This window comes from Aulostomus chinensis, chromosome 24, assembly GCF_037954235.1.
Source record: "Aulostomus chinensis isolate RoL2024-O1b breed Wild chromosome 24, RoL_Achi_v1.0, whole genome shotgun sequence".
Lineage (NCBI taxonomy): Eukaryota > Metazoa > Chordata > Actinopteri > Syngnathiformes > Aulostomidae > Aulostomus > Aulostomus chinensis.
In genome coordinates this window covers 18,010,001-18,025,560 of record NC_141343.1, presented here as the reverse complement: position 1 = coordinate 18,025,560, position 15,560 = coordinate 18,010,001, and the positions used below count along the sequence as shown (strand labels likewise).

The 15,560-nt window shown below is 51.3% G+C and overlaps 3 protein-coding genes across 5 annotated transcripts in view; 1 reads left to right on the top strand and 2 right to left on the bottom strand.

Moving 5' to 3' along the window:
- Nucleotides 1–2,619: 2,619 nt before the first annotated feature.
- Nucleotides 2,620–5,471, bottom strand: anapc10 (anaphase promoting complex subunit 10). Of its 2 annotated transcripts, none has more exons than XM_086197424.1 (6): nt 5,299–5,471; nt 4,582–4,746; nt 4,413–4,503; nt 4,029–4,149; nt 3,891–3,944; nt 2,620–3,717 (listed from the first exon to the last, which is right to left on the bottom strand). In XM_086197424.1, the coding sequence occupies exons 1-6, from the start codon at nt 5,339–5,341 to the stop codon at nt 3,538–3,540; spliced, it is 654 nt and encodes a 217-aa protein (XP_086053550.1). In that variant the 5' UTR covers nt 5,342–5,471; the 3' UTR covers nt 2,620–3,537. The 2 variants fall into 2 exon arrangements, with proteins under 2 accessions (XP_086053550.1, XP_086053551.1); XM_086197425.1 differs by having other exon boundaries at nt 2,626–3,717; nt 4,582–4,751; nt 5,299–5,436.
- abce1 (ATP-binding cassette, sub-family E (OABP), member 1) lies at nt 5,344–13,600 on the top strand. The gene is made up of 19 exons (XM_086197403.1): nt 5,344–5,612; nt 6,495–6,627; nt 6,695–6,780; nt 6,850–6,947; nt 7,211–7,328; nt 8,202–8,339; nt 8,444–8,513; nt 10,976–11,072; nt 11,144–11,233; nt 11,304–11,425; nt 11,632–11,756; nt 12,013–12,109; nt 12,189–12,248; nt 12,322–12,380; nt 12,508–12,618; nt 12,693–12,835; nt 12,917–13,039; nt 13,109–13,220; nt 13,315–13,600. Exons 2-19 carry the CDS (start codon nt 6,525–6,527, stop codon nt 13,360–13,362), a joined length of 1,800 nt encoding a protein of 599 aa, XP_086053529.1. The 5' UTR covers nt 5,344–5,612; nt 6,495–6,524; the 3' UTR covers nt 13,363–13,600.
- An 845-nt stretch (nt 13,601–14,445) lies between these two features.
- The window catches only part of otud4 (OTU deubiquitinase 4), an 18,137-nt gene continuing 17,022 nt past the window's right edge, over nt 14,446–15,560 (bottom strand). For both annotated transcript variants that reach the window (XM_086197604.1, XM_086197605.1), the window contains one exon: nt 14,446–15,405. In XM_086197604.1, coding sequence (XP_086053730.1) covers nt 14,941–15,405 — 465 coding nt within the window. In that variant the 3' untranslated portion in view covers nt 14,446–14,940. The remainder of the gene's footprint in view (nt 15,406–15,560) is intronic.

The window sequence follows — 15,560 nt, the reverse complement described above, 5'->3', positions numbered from 1 at the left end:
GCTCCTAGTCCCCTATGATCCAGCTAGAACCCTTCACTCCAAGGATGCAGGGTTCCTGCTGGTTCCTAGAGTTCTAACAGTAGAATGGAGCCAGAGCCTTCAGCTATCAGGCTCCCCTCCTGTGGAACCGTCTCCCAGTTTCAGTCCAGGACCCAGACCCCCTCTCTATGTTTAAGAGCAGACTTAAGACCTCCTTGTTGATCAGGCTTATAGTCAGGACTGCTTAGGCTGGCCCTTAGACCTGCCGCGATAGGCTCAGACTGCTGGGATCTCCCATGATGCACTGGGCTTCTCTCTCCTCCTCCTGTCCTCATACGTGTTACTAACTCCTCTTCTTCTCCCCTCATCCCAGATCCTGGTGCTGCTGGAGGAGGCTCCAGACCTGAAGAGGCTCCAGCTGCCACCCGTAGCTCCACCTGCTCACGTCCCCGTCTGTCCATCAGTCTCTCCTCCTTTATCTCTCTCTTTATCTCTGTCCCTCTCTTTCTTTCTGTCTCTCTGTCCTCCTCCATTCTCTGTCTTTGTCTCTGTCCATCAGTCTCTCCTCCTTTCTCTCTCTCTTTATCTCTGTCCCTCTCTCTCCTTCTGTCTCTCTGTCTTCCTCCATTCTGTCTTTGTCTCTGTCCATCAGTCTCTCCTCCTTTCTCTCTCTCTTTATCTCTGTCCCTCTCTCTCCTTCGGTCTCTGTCTTCCTCCATTCTCTGTCTTTGTCTCTGTCCATCAGTCTCTCCTCCTTTCTCTCTTTATCTCTGTCCCTCTCTTTCCTTCTGTCTCTCTGTCTTCCTCCATTCTGTCTTTTTCTGTTCATCAGTCCCGCCTCCTTTCTCTCCCTCTTTATCTCTGTCCCTCTTTCCTTCTGTCTCCCTCCATTCTCTGTCTTTGTCTCTGTCCATCAGTCTCTCCTCCTTTCTCTCTCTCTTCATCTCTGTCCCTCTCTCTCCCTCTGTCTCGCTGTCCTCCTCCATTCTCTGTCTTTGTCTCTGTCCTGCTCTCCTGCTCTCTCTCTGTCCCCACTGATCCTGGATCTGCTCCACCTTCCTGCTGGTAAAGGAAGGTTCTGGTGGCTGCTGTTGCAGGATGTGCTGCTGATGGAGAATTGTTGGGTGGAGGTTCATTGAAGGAGGGAGGTGCTGGACCTGCTCTACTTGGACAGAGTCAGGACAGAACTTTGGTTGGGGTTTGGTGCCACACTAATAAACCTGACTGGACCATTGAGTCCTCCTGGTAGTGCAGGAATGTCATCACAGACGCAAACGCAGCAAGAACGGCCTGGTGGTGAATGTTAGCTATGTTCATGTCATACAAACACAAACACACAATCTGTAAAACACTAACAGACACCCTTTATCTGGAATTTTACAACATTCCAGCTCTGTGTGGCAGCAGAATCTGAATCTCTACATGTGTTGATCAAACTTAGATGACCATGTCAGAACCGCCCCTGGAGACTTGTGCCTTTGCTGTGATCCCATCCATGCTGCTATTTCGCTTGCTAAACTTAGCTAGCAACAAAACCTAAACAAATAAATTCAGCCCCTCGACACTTTTCACAGGCGGCCCGGTGGAGCAGTGGTCCTCACTGTGGCCCCCATCAAGAAGGTTGTGGGTGGAGCAGTGGTCCTCCCTGTGGCCCCCCAGTAAGAAGGTTGTGGGTGGAGCCCCGGCTGCAGCACGGGGTCTTTCTGGGTGAGTCTCCATGTTCTCCCTGTTCCTGCTGGGTTCTCTCTGGTACTCCAGCTTCCTCCACAGTCCAAAGACATCAAGAGGGACCAGGTTAATCCAGACTCTAAATTGACCGTAGGCGTGGCTGGGAGAGCCAATGGTTGTCTGTCTCTATGTGTTGGCCCTGCCATGGACTGGTGACCTGTCCAGGGGGAAGGCAGCTGGGATAGGCTCCACCCCCACCACCCTGAACAGGAGGAGAGGGGGAACATGGAGGGATGGATGATGGATGGACGATGGATGGATGATGGATGGATGGATGGATGGGTGATGGATGGAGGGATGGATGATGGATGAGGGATGGATGAGGGATGGATGGGTGATGGATGGAGGGATGGATGATGGATGAGGGATGGATGGATGATGGATGGAGGGAGGGATGGATGATGGATGTATGGAGGGATGGATGATGGATGGAGGGATGGATGGGTGATGGATGGAGGGATGGATGATGGATGAGGGATGGATGGGTGATGGATGGAGGGATGGATGATGGATGAGGGATGGATGGATGATGGATGGAGGGAGGGATGGATGATGGATGGAGGGATGGATGGATGGATGGGTGATGGATGGAGGGATGATGGATGAATGAAGGATGGATGGAGGGAGGGATGGATGGATGGATGGGTGATGGATGGAGGGATGATGGATGAATGAAGGATGGGTGATGGATGGAGGGAGGGATGGATGGATGGATGAGTGATGGATGGAGGGATGATGGATGAATGAAGGATGGGTGATGGATGGGTGATGGATGGATGGATGGATGGAGGATGGACACTTTTCTCCAGACGGTGCTGCACTCATCATCACCAAGAAAACAAAGTCCCAGCCTCGTCGATGCTGATCAGAAAGAGGGTTATTTACCTGTTGGAATTGTGAAAATGTGTGAAAATCAAACTGCGGGCCCTGACCCGGGACCTGACTGTAACCTGAACCTGATCCTAACCTCAGTTCACACCTTCACTCTAACTTTAATCTGAAAGAGACTAGGATGGTCTTTGGTCCCCATGAGGACTAGAGGTCCTGATAGGGTTGGTGTTTATCCCAAAGAAGGTCTCCCACACTCACACACACTGCCACCATCAGTGTGTCTGTGTGTGAGAAACTCTGATCAAGTGTTTTTAAAGAAACAGCAGTGTTTTTTTGGTCCTGATTAAATGAATTCATTCAACTAAAAGCAACCCTCACTGGTCAGTGGTCTCAGTTCGCAGCACAACTGGTATCTCATCAACCCCCCATCAATGGTGCCATCAGCTTTCAGTCTGAAGTATGAGACACAGGTGTGTGTGTGTGTGTGTGTTTGTGTGTGTGTGTGTGTGTGTGTGTGTGTGTGTGTCGCCCTCTGGTGGCTCAGCTGCAGCATCATGACATCACCAAGATTGCTGACAAGCCCATGAACTGAACATTCATAAGAGATCATTCATTGATTAATGGCAACTGTTTCCATGGAAACACATCTGACATGAGCTGACCTGGTGCATGAGGACATGAAACGTCCCCCCTGAGAACACGCAGCAGCGTCCACTTGATTGGCTTCATTATAAACTATTGGAGATACAATTAGTAAATACAAGTACAAAAGTTGATCAAAGCTTGGTTACAGTTTGATCACTACTACAAACAGAAAGCTGAAGTTGTTGGCTCAGGTCATCAGTCTGACATTTGACTGGTTTGATTGATTTTATTGATCGTATAAAGGGGCGTGTCCTTCCTGAGAAGAACAGAACTTCAGACATGTTCATGCTCGACTGACGTCATTGTGAGGCACAGCTGCAGGACTCGGCCTGCCGTCACCGACCTCCTGCCACGTCACCTGATGCTGCGGTACATCATGAAGTCCACTGTGGTGCATCGTGGGAACTTGCCAATAGAGCTCTCCTCCACTGGTGTGTAGACTTTAATCTGCCGCATGTGTGTGTCCCTGCCGTTCTGGTGGTTGGCCAGCACAGCGATCTGGATCATGAAGGTGCTGATTGGCTCGTTCGTCCGCTAACACACACACACACACACACACACACACACACACACACACACACACACACACACACACACACACACACACACACAAAACTGAGTCATTAGTCTGCCCTGTCAAGTCAAACTTATGAAAGCTCCACCCTCTCAACATGTCCCTATCAGGAACGAACTGAAGCCCTGCTCACCTGGTTCATGAGGGAGATGTGAATCCAGCCGCTGGGCTCCACCATCTCCAGCTGCTGCAGAAGAAAAGGAAGATGAGGAGGGAGGTGAGAGCTTCAGAGTCATGGCGGCACAATTAAGCGAAGGCGTTAAGTCATTACCCTGATCTCCTGGAGGTTATGGAAGTTGTTGCCCACTCGGACAGAGATCTTACTGGGCGTGTAGCTCTCGTCTGATTTATAATCAGCGTAGATACACAACATCTTCACCGTGGTCCTCCTCCTGCAACAACACATGCACAATGACACCTGACGGAGGGTTCCCCTACACACACCACCATTGTCCAGAGACAAAGACGAGTCAGAGATGAGGACAGAACCAACGAGGGAACAGGAAGTGTCAACCAAACGTTGTTTGCTGGTCATCTGGTGGGAAGATGTTAGAAGTGTAGCATAAATCACCGCCATGATGTCATTATTTCTGCTTCCTTTTTAAGTTTTCCAGGTGAGTCAGACCCTCCCCTTTAAGAAAGGATGCCTGGTTACCGGAACTGGATGTTGACCAGGTGAGGCTGCGATCCATCTGACTGCCAGTATGTCTCCAGGTTATCGTCCCTCAGCTGGTCCACGCCGAACCCTGAGAGGAGGAGCTTAGTTCAGATGATGTCACAATGAACTGACACACGGCACACGGCTCACTGCTGTTGGAGCTGACCGGGTTTGCAGGAGGAGAGGGACCACACAGCCTGGGAACCAATCTCCCGAACGGTCCCGGTGCGCTCCAGCTGCTTCGGGTCTGCTCCAGGTGGTGTCTTGCTTGGCGTCGCCATCCTCAGAGAGTCAGGACACGTGGAAACAGTCAGTGCGTGGAAACCTGCTGCTGCACTGCAACAAGGACACACCCCTTTAAGAACTGGTTGGCTTCATAGGGTTAGTGGTATTCTGAACGGCTCAAACATCACCAGTTTTATCCTCTTTTGGCCTGATTTATTTCTGTTTTTTTGTTTTTTTTAGAAATGGTTCAACGTTAGTAAACCTGCGCCTTAAGGGAAGTGACGTCAAAAAACACATTCGCTGTAAAGATCAAACTTTTAAAGCTTCGAATGATTTTTAAGCACGTTAAAAATCAAAACAGTTAATTGAGACACTCCAGAAATTATTGGCATTTAAGCGACACAAGTCCTCGTGCTCACAGAGAGCCGAATGTTTTTGCGGGTTTGACGTCAGTACTACGTTATAAATCTACATTTCAAGTTAAAGTCATTTAGTCGCAACAACAGTTTTATTCTACATCATAGTAATACCTGCGATGTCAGCATGTATACAAAATTTCAATGAGTTACTGTGGTAAACGACTAGCTGCTTGTAGCTGCTGCGTCTCCGCTGCGGACCCGTAAACGCAGCTTCCGGGGTGATTAGAAGTTCAACTCACAGAGGCTGGGCGAGTAGATGTCCGGTGGGCTGTAGTTACACATCAGATGAGACTTTGTTCCACAAATACTATGCTTGAACACTGTTTGTTTTCTTAGCCGCTTCAAATCTCCCACTTCTGCGAGTGTGGGGCGCCTCCTGATGACGTCGCCAGTAACAAGTCGCACTCTTAGTGCGCACATCCCGCCATCTTTCCAGCCGGCTTCCAGGAGAGGAACACGTTGCTGGAGAGAGAAGTTTTTCTCGTAAATATTTGTTTCCAAAGCTAATTTACCGTCTTTATTTTCCAGAGGCGGATCATCGAAACAGAAGAGGGTGAGTGTTTGACCTTCCCGTCCCGGCTCACGCATCAGACCGTGCGAATAGTCGGAGAGACGGGCGCTATTTTCCTGCTGAGCAGCTGTCAAAGTGCGGGGCCTCCGATGCTAGCGCCGCTGCTATTAGCCCCGCTCGCGGTTAGCCGCCGCTAGCGACTGAGACGACACCTGACGGGTCGCTGATCTGCCGCTGGACCCTTTCACCGGCCCGTTTCTCCCATCTGGGGACTAGTAGCCGAATGGTGCTACGAGCTGCAACCGGTAACGTGGCTGTTCGCCGGTATTGTTTCAGGCCCTCCAACGATGGCGACGAGACCGCGCCGCATCCCAGTAGAAACATATAAAAGTACAGCTTTTAACAGTCACGAACAACTAACTACATGTGCACCTGACTCCGTTTCCAGACGTCCAGATGATCAGTCAGATTTGCTGATGAACGAGTCTCTGGGAGGCAGGTAAACTGAGGACACGTCAGGATACCAGCAGCCGCGCGGCGCCTCCTGTCACCGCGGCTCCGTTGGACGAAACGGAGTCAGAACCACAGACCAACCCGAGAACCAGCTCGAGTCTCGTCTAGCCTTCTGAAACGGTCGATGAGCGGTTAAAGGCTTGCAACCGTCCGGAGGTTTGGGATCCACTAAGGCCGGAACCCTGGACGGAGTCGGGTGGGACTAACCAAGGCTTGTCAGCTAGCAGCTACGTGGTTAGCCAGCAGCTACTTGGTCAGTTAGCAGCTCCACAGTGGGTCAAGTCGTTACTTGATGCCCAGACTGGACCAGTTGCTTCAGTAGAGGGACAGTGAGACGACCCAGATGAATGTGAGTGACTGTCCTGGTGGGCATCTGATGAGACCCCCCCCCCCCATGTTCTTTCTGTGCAGGTCTCAGCTTCCCTCCTGCAGCCCTCCATCATGGCGGACAAAAACACCAGAATCGCCATAGTCAATCATGACAAATGCAAACCCAAGAAATGCCGTCAGGAGTGTAAGAAGAGCTGCCCTGTGGTCCGCATGGGTGAGTTGTCATAGCATTGGTGGTCATTGGTAAAGAAGGAGAGTGACTGTGGTGTTTCCTCCCCCAGGCAAGTTGTGTATTGAGGTGACGCCACAGAGTAAGATTGCCTGGATCTCAGAGTCGCTGTGTATAGGCTGCGGCATCTGTGTTAAGGTAATGACACCACACCCACGGCGTCTTAAAGATTTACAATGGTGTTCTGATGGTGTCCTGTCTCTGTAGAAATGTCCTTTCGGAGCGTTGTCAATTGTCAACCTGCCTAGCAACCTGGAGAAAGAAACCACACACAGATACTGCGCCAATTCCTTCAAACTGCACAGGTAATGCCACCACTTCTGTCTGTGGGCAAGAATGGCGAGCTGTCGCCAGTGGAACCTGCAGGCTGTCTGTGTTTGCCAGTCACGCAGCTTCCTGCTGGCACCTCACGTCTCTTCGGCTGTTAAATATATCACCTGCGTGTGCTAGAAGTCTCAGATGACCTCTGATCGTGAAGCTGGTACAGAGTGCTGGGTGGCACGGTGGACTAGCATGGCACAGCATTGTGGTGTCCTCCCATGTCTGAAAGGTGTCTGTGTGTGTCCAGGCTGCCCATCCCCAGACCAGGGGAGGTTCTGGGGCTTGTGGGGACCAACGGTATTGGCAAGTCAACAGCTCTGAAGATCCTGGCTGGAAAACAGAAACCCAACCTGGGCAAGTTCGATGTGAGTCACACGCACTCCTGAGCCCCCTGGCCGCTCCTTAACCAACGTAGCTGCTAGTTATTCATGGTGTGCCACGTTAATCCAGGATAATGTAGGGATGTGGAAGCCGCCGGCACCACAAAGATGGGAGCAGCTCTTCAGGAAGATCCTGCGTAGCTTCTGGCTCTGTCTGAGTGATCGTAGCTGACATCACAGCTCAGTCAAGAGTTTCAGTATCTCTCGGCTGTAGCTTAAGCTAACGAGTGAACGTGTAGCCTCGCTGAGCTCAGCCGCTGTTTCATCAGCCTGTTGGTTCAGGCGTCTTGTCATCATTAGAAAAATATGAACTTGAGAGCCACTTAACTGTGAGATCAGCTGATAAACTACTGTCTTGTTGCAAGCTTTCTTTGAGACGAACTCTGTCACGTCTCATCTTGCTGTCACCCCAGAAAACACAAGTTGAAGCAAACATCACCGGACCGTTAGGGCCATCTTGTCCCTCCCTCACCTGAGGGAACCCTGAGGTCATCATCTCTGCTGGTGTCTCAGCACTAATTCTCCAGTATGCTCCATCAGAAGATGGCCTCACTGTTGCTAATCATTTGACCTGACATTCAGTCAGTAACAAAATTGTTCAGTTTTTGTCAAAAGTTGATGAATTTTCCAAAACTGAATGGCCAGAGTCCTGTAGAAGTCCTACAAGGTACTGAGCTGCCTCTTTGGTGTGTTTTGTACAGCTTGTCTTGTTAAGTCTTTACTACCTGCTCCAAACCGTAGTGTTGTATTGACAAGTGTGTGTAGCAATGTCTGCACCGGTGCCATCCGACTGATACCATGGCTCCATGTGGGACGCTGTCTGTCACACCTCCTTACTTTAACGGGTTTCTATCCCAGAATCCTCCAGACTGGCAGGAGATCTTGACCTACTTCAGAGGCTCAGAGCTGCAGAACTACTTCACCAAGATCCTGGAGGATGACCTGCGGGCCATCGTCAAGCCACAGTATGTCGACCAGATTCCCAAGACTGTCAAGGTAACCACGGCAATGCCAGCATGCCTTTCTTTAATGTCTAATTTGTTGTATCTGCAGGGGTCAGCAGTGAGGGGCAGTGATGTCATTGTTCTCTATTCCTGCAGGGGTCAGTAGGCGCCATCCTGAGCAGGAAGGACGACACAGACACGCAGGACCTGGTCTGCGAGCAGCTAGGTAACCATTGCAAATAGTGTTATTGATTTAATTGTTTTACACTTTAGTATGTAATGAGACATTTATTTTGGAAGACACATCCTTGGATGCACTGGGACGCATCATCAGGACTGTACCTGAGGTCCTCAGGTGTTTCCCACCCAGGGTTGGTCAGACCCTGGCCTGTGTCCTAGCAGCAGGCCAGTAGCATGAAGACCTTGCAGAGCGAGCAGCCAGCAACGCCTCCACGCCCACCTTGGGGCTGGCAGCATGCCCTCTAGCATCTCGTTTGGCACTGCTCAGCCGGCTCCTGGTTCTTGGACCGCTTCCACTCCTGTGCCTCTTCCATGTGGTCCTCCCAGGGAGCAGTCAGCTCAGCAACGCCTGCCTTGAAGCAGCTGATGAAAGCTCTTCTCTGGCCTCACTGAGGTGGTTGTGATCTGGTCTGGAACCTTGAGTCGGCTCCCAACCCAGCTTGTCCTGCTGCCGCCTCCAGGGCCTTGCTGTGCTTTCCCCTCCCAGCCTGGTCTCACATAATGCCTTTTATTTCCTTGGAGTCCCGACAGAGCAGAGCCTCACGAGTGTGAGAGACCTAGACCTCCTCGTGAAGGCTGCTGAAGGGGAGCTGGAGTATGTTGGGTTAGGGTTGGGTCAGTGCTCCACAGGGTTAGGGTTGGGTCAGTGCTCCACAGGGTTAGGGTTAGGGTCAGTGCTCCACAGGGTTAGGGTTAGGGTCAGTGCTCCACAGGGTTAGGGTTGGGTCAGTGCTCCACAGGGTTAGGGTTGGGTCAGTGCTCCACAGGGTTAGGGTTGGGTCAGTGCTCCATAGGGTTAGGGTCAGTGCTCCACAGGGTTAGGGTTAGGGTCAGTGCTCCACAGTGTTAGGGTTGGGTCAGTGCTCCATAGGGTTAGGGTTAGGGTCAGTGCTCCACAGGGTTAGGGTTAGGGTCAGTGCTCCACAGTGTTAGGGTTGGGTCAGTGCTCCATAGGGTTAGGGTTAGGGTCAGTGCTCCATAGGGTTAGGGTTAGGGTCAGTGCTCCACAGGGTTAGGGTTGGGTCAGTGCTCCACAGGGTTAGGGTTGGGTCAGTGCTCCACAGGGTTAGGGTTGGGTCAGTGCTCCATAGGGTTAGGGTCAGTGCTCCACAGGGTTAGGGTTAGGGTCAGTGCTCCACAGTGTTAGGGTTGGGTCAGTGCTCCATAGGGTTAGGGTTAGGGTCAGTGCTCCACAGGGTTAGGGTTAGGGTCAGTGCTCCACAGGGTTAGGGTTAGGGTCAGTGCTCCACAGTGTTAGGGTTGGGTCAGTGCTCCATAGGGTTAGGGTTAGGGTCAGTGCTCCACAGTGTTAGGGTTGGGTCAGTGCTCCACAGGGTTGGGGTTGGGTCAGTGCTCCATAGTGTTAGGGTTAGGGTCAGTGCTCCACAGGGATAGGGTTGGGTCAGTGCTCCACAGGGTTAGGGTTGGGTCAGTGCTCCATAGGGTTGGGGTTGGGTCAGTGCTCCACAGTGTTAGGGTTAGGGTCAGTGCTCCATAGTGTTAGGGTTAGGGTCAGTGCTCCACAGGGTTAGGGTTGGGTCAGTGCTCCACAGGGTTAGGGTTGGGTCAGTGCTCCATAGGGATAGGGTTGGGTCAGTGCTCCACAGGGTTAGGGTTGGGTCAGTGCTCCACAGGGTTGGGGTTGGGTCAGTGCTCCACAGGGTTGGGGTTGGGTCAGTGCTCCACAGTGTTAGGGTTAGGGTCAGTGCTCCACAGGATTAGGGTTAGGGTCAGTGCTCCATAGTGTTAGGGTTAGGGTCAGTGCTCCACAGGGATAGGGTTGGGTCAGTGCTCCACAGGGTTAGGGTTGGGTCAGTGCTCCACAGGGTTAGGGTTGGGTCAGTGCTCCACAGGGTTAGGGTTGGGTCAGTGCTCCATAGGGTTAGGGTTAGGGTCAGTGCTCCATAGGGTTAGGGTTGGGTCAGTGCTCCACAGGGTTAGGGTTGGGTCAGTGCTCCATAGGGTTGGGGTTGGGTCAGTGCTCCACAGTGTTAGGGTTAGGGTCAGTGCTCCACAGTGTTAGGTTTAGGGTCAGTGCTCCACAGGGTTAGGGTTGGGTCAGTGCTCAACAGTGTTAGGGTTAGGGTTGGGTCAGTGCTCAACAGTGTTAGGGTTGGGTCAGTGCTCCACAGGGTTAGGGTTAGGGTCAGTGCTCCACAGTGTTAGGGTTAGGGTTGGGTCAGTGCTCCACAGGGTTAGGGTTGGGTCAGTGCTCCACAGGGTTAGGGTTGGGTCAGTGCTCCACAGTGCTGCGCTGCGTTTCCATATATTGAAGTCGTAGTTGGTGTTACATTTAAAGTAATTTTCATGACTTAAAAGTATCAAATTTAAATGAATTGGTGACTTTTAAATTATTGGCATGAAACACTGAAGCATGTAAATCATCCAAGTCAAAAGTTGACACTTGAAGTGTCTGTTTCTGTGATTGGTTGTCTTGTTGCTGGGCAGATCTGAGTCACCTGCGGGAGAGGAATGTGGAGGATTTGTCTGGTGGTGAGCTGCAGAGGTTTGCCTGCGCTGTCGTCTGCATCCAGAGAGCTGACATGTGAGTCTCCGCTCGAGTCGTGCAAGTCTGAGTGAACTGACTCACCGTCTGACAGGCTTTCTCTGCTGCAGCTTCATGTTTGACGAGCCGTCCAGTTACCTGGACGTGAAACAGAGGCTGAAAGCCGCCATCACCATCCGCTCGCTCATCACCCCGGACAGGTAGAACGCCACCTTATTCCATTCACATTTCCATGGAGACCATGAGTACTACTGTAGTATGTGTGTTCAGGTACATCATCGTGGTGGAACATGACCTGAGTGTCTTGGACTACCTGTCCGACTTCATCTGCTGTTTGTATGGCGTCCCCAGCGCCTACGGAGTCGTCACCATGCCCTTCAGTGTCAGAGAGGGTAACACACACACACACACACACACACACACACACCCTTTTGTAGGTTTTATTATGAGGGCATTCCATTGGCGGCCATTGGGCAGCATGATCTTGAAATTGTAAACTTCAACAACAACAAACAAGTGCTTGTAAATTTCCAACAACCAGGTACGCGCACACACACACACATTTACTCTCTCTCTGACCTCTGGCGGTGTCCTGCAGGCATCAACATCTTCCTGGACGGTTACGTTCCCACAGAGAATCTCAGGTTTCGTGAGACGTCGTTGGTCTTCAAAGTGGCAGAGACGGCCAATGAGGAGGAAGTGAAGCGCCTCCGCCACTACCAGGTCAGCCGGCTGCCATTACCGCCACTTCCCTTTTCATTCCTTCTGTCCCTCATATCTGGATCTTTCTAGCCTTGTGGTCGTCATGGTAACTCAGATGTGTCGATCCATTTGAGGAGAAAACCATGGAACCTGAATGCTTTTATCTGGCAGCCATAAAGGACGTCCCGCCCTCAATACTCAGGAAGGATGGGCAATGATTGAATGGGAGTCAGGTGATGGCAGGAAGTTGATGGATTTGTGTTTGGCATGTTTGTAGTATCCCGACATGGCGAAGACGATGGGTGAGTTCACGCTGGAGATCAAAGGAGGAGAGTTCACCGACTCTGAGATCATGGTGATGCTGGGAGAGAACGGTACGCTGCTCGCCTCACGCGCTCACTTCTGCTACACATGTTGATGCTTTAATTTTGGCGTGTGTGTGTGTGTGTGTAGGCACAGGGAAGACGACCTTCATCAGGATGTTGGCTGGAGGTCTCAAACCCGATGGCGGAGGTGAGTGGAGCCGCTTCTGATGTGATGGTATGGTGTGTTGTCGTGTTGATGGTGACAGGTGTGTGTATGGCAGGTGACGTCCCCATCCTGAACGTGAGCTACAAGCCACAGACCATCAGCCCCAAGTTCAAGGTTCTTGCATTCATATTGATCACGTTTATTGGGAAGTTAATGGGAAAGTAGCAGGACATGATGACCAAGACATTCTAAGAGTGGAGATGTATCAGCCACAGATCTGTTGACGTGTGTGTGTGTGTAGGGCAGTGTGCGTGCATTGCTCCATGAGAAGATCAGAGACGCCTACACACACCCTCAGTTCATCACCGATGTCATGAAGCCACTGCAGATAGAAAGCATCATCGACCAGGACGTGAGAAACACACACACACACACACACACACACACACACTTCGTGTTGTCTAACAGGGGGGTCCTCATTCTTAGGTCCAGAACCTTTCCGGTGGTGAGCTCCAGCGAGTAGCTCTGACGCTGTGTTTGGGCAAACCGGCAGACGTGTACCTAATTGATGAGCCGTCTGCATACCTGGACTCGGAGCAGAGGCTGATGGCCGCCAGGGTCATCAAGAGGTCAGTGCGTCTCCATCACGTCCTCCCTCATCTCCTTTTCTCTTCGTCTGACTTTGTGTGTGTGTGTGTGTGTGTGTGCAGGTACATCCTCCACGCCAAGAAGACAGCATTTGTGGTGGAGCACGACTTCATCATGGCGACCTATCTGGCAGACAGAGTCATCGTGTTTGACGGGATTCCCTCCAAGAAGACGTCCGCCAACACGTAAGACACGCAGGTGTCTTTGGCGTACATTGACCTTGGTGGCAGCGGGGCTGACTTCATGTGTTTCAGTCCACAGGGTCTGCTTGCCGGTATGAACCGATTCCTTTCGCTACTGGAAATAACCTTCAGACGAGACCCCAACAACTTCCGACCACGAATCAATAAACTCAACTCCATCAAGGTAGGAATGAGCTCAGGTGACCTCTGCCAGGAATGCTGGTGATGATGTGGTCCTGAGACAAGGTGTCTGACGACTTTTGTCTTCTGTCTGCCAGGACACTGAACAGAAGAAGAGCGGCAACTATTTCTTCCTGGACGACTAAGACCACTTCCTGTGAGACTGACCACCTCGCCGCCATTGTCAGGAGCTGAATCCACCACCTGCAAGCGTTTGAAGAACCAACCTGGACCGAACGGGCAGGAATCATTCAATCCCATCGGCCGCCACCACGGCGTAAATGATGTAATGTATCAGTAGGCTTGTAAACGCCACTGATGTCACAAATGAACATTAACCTCTGAACATTCATGCATTCACAATAAACAAACTGATGCCACCTGGTCACCTGGTCCTCCTTTACCACCTCTCTGACAATGTCCAAGATGGTGCCCAGAATGTTGCACTCTCCCGCTATTAACTCACGCTTAGTCAGGAAAGGATGCTGTTGTCACGGTGGAGCAGTGGTCCTCCCTGTGGCCCCCAGCAGAAGGTTGTGGGTGGAGCCCCGGCTGCAGCACGGGGTCTTTCTGGGTGAGTCTCCATGGTCTCCCTGTTCCTGCTGGGTTCTCTCTGGTACTCCAGCTTCCTCCACAGTCCAAAGACACCAAGAGGGGACCAGGTTAATCCAGACTCTAAATTGACCGTAGGCGTGGCTGGGAGAGCCAATGGTTGTCTGTCTTTATGTGTTGGCCCTGCCATGGACTGGTGACCTGTCCAGGGGGAAGGCTGCTGGGATAGGCTCCACCCCCACCACCCTCAACAGGAGAAGAGGGGGAAGATGGAGGGATGCTGTTGTCCACTGACAGATTCTTCTATGACTGCGAGTCTCACGAGCCCCCCGTCCTCCCTCCTGACCTTGATGAGCCTGACTCTGGAACGGGGTCCATCAGGACTCAGACCACATGGCGTCTCCAGACTAAACGCTGCTTTTACTGACCCATCTGTGTCCCAACTACTGTAGTTCTACTGGTGACTGAGTACTTCAGTACCAGTAGAACTACACATCAACCATTAGAATATCTGCCATGTCATGTGACCCAGACAATACAAATAAGATACACCCCTTCAGGGACTTTCTACTGGTTATTGGATAAATGCCTGGAAAAATTTCATTTTGCTCTCAGAATAGAAGCATCTCCATGATGTCATGTAAATCTCACACCAAGCAGACACCAACAAAAGCAGCTGAACCAAACTTCTCTTTATTCAAGATAGAAAAGACGTCTCAGGTGTTGACAGTGAAGGCAGCAAGTCTGAGGAGACCAAATAAAACCAGCAGCAGAAGAAAAACCAGACCATGTCCAGCATGAGGACCAGAGCCACACAGTTACTACTTAACAATCTTTGCTTTTAGCTGAGCTCACCCTGCTAACATGCTAGCAGGAAGTTCCTCTGCAGTCATATGTTCAGGAGAAGCCACAGGACTCCAAAATGATACGACTGCTAGCTCGTTGTGAAGCTAACAAAATACCAGCAGAGATGTCAAGCTAGCACGAGCTTCACAATTAGACTGCAGGAGAGCAGGATGTTTTCAAATGACACAACATCTGAGCAAACTCAGGAGAGGCGGAAAAGATGCTTACAAGCTATAAAGAGCTCTTGAGCTTCCAGATGCTGTCAGTTACTTTCGCATACAAAACAGGAAGAAATCACATGACCCGTGTCCCCCTAGTGGCCAAGCCTAGTAGTCCCTCTCCTGGCCCTGGCCCTGGTGGGAGGAGTTATGTTGACTATAGTTGTTCCTCTCCCCGACCATGCCTCCACGTCTCCTCTTGTACCCACCCTTCCCCTTACCACCTCCTCGGAAGCCCCTCCTGGACCCCCGAAGGTTGGAGGTTGGTGGTCTGAATCCCTCTGACTCCTCCCAGCAGTCTTTGGCACTGCAGCTGACTGATGGGTGCTCCGCCCTTGCAACAGCTGCCATGTAACCCCCCTGGGTGCCCTCTGGCTCTGCCACAGGAGCAAAGGCTTTGCTGGAATTGGTGGCTATTCCGTGGCCTGTGTAGACACGGGCTGAGTTGTTGTTGCTACTGCTCCTGTTGGGGGTGATGTCATAATGTTCTGGACAATCAGGTGTGCTGTTGGACTTCTGCAGGGATGTCATGGAGGCAGGGACATCCTTGGTCTCAGACTGGTGAACCAGAACCTGAAAGGCAAATGTGCTGACTGTGTGTGACACACCTACACATGCTGGGGCGTCATGAAGAGCATCAGGGATTATAATAATTATATATATACATACATATGTATATATACGTATATACGTACATATGTATATATACGTATATACGTACATATGTA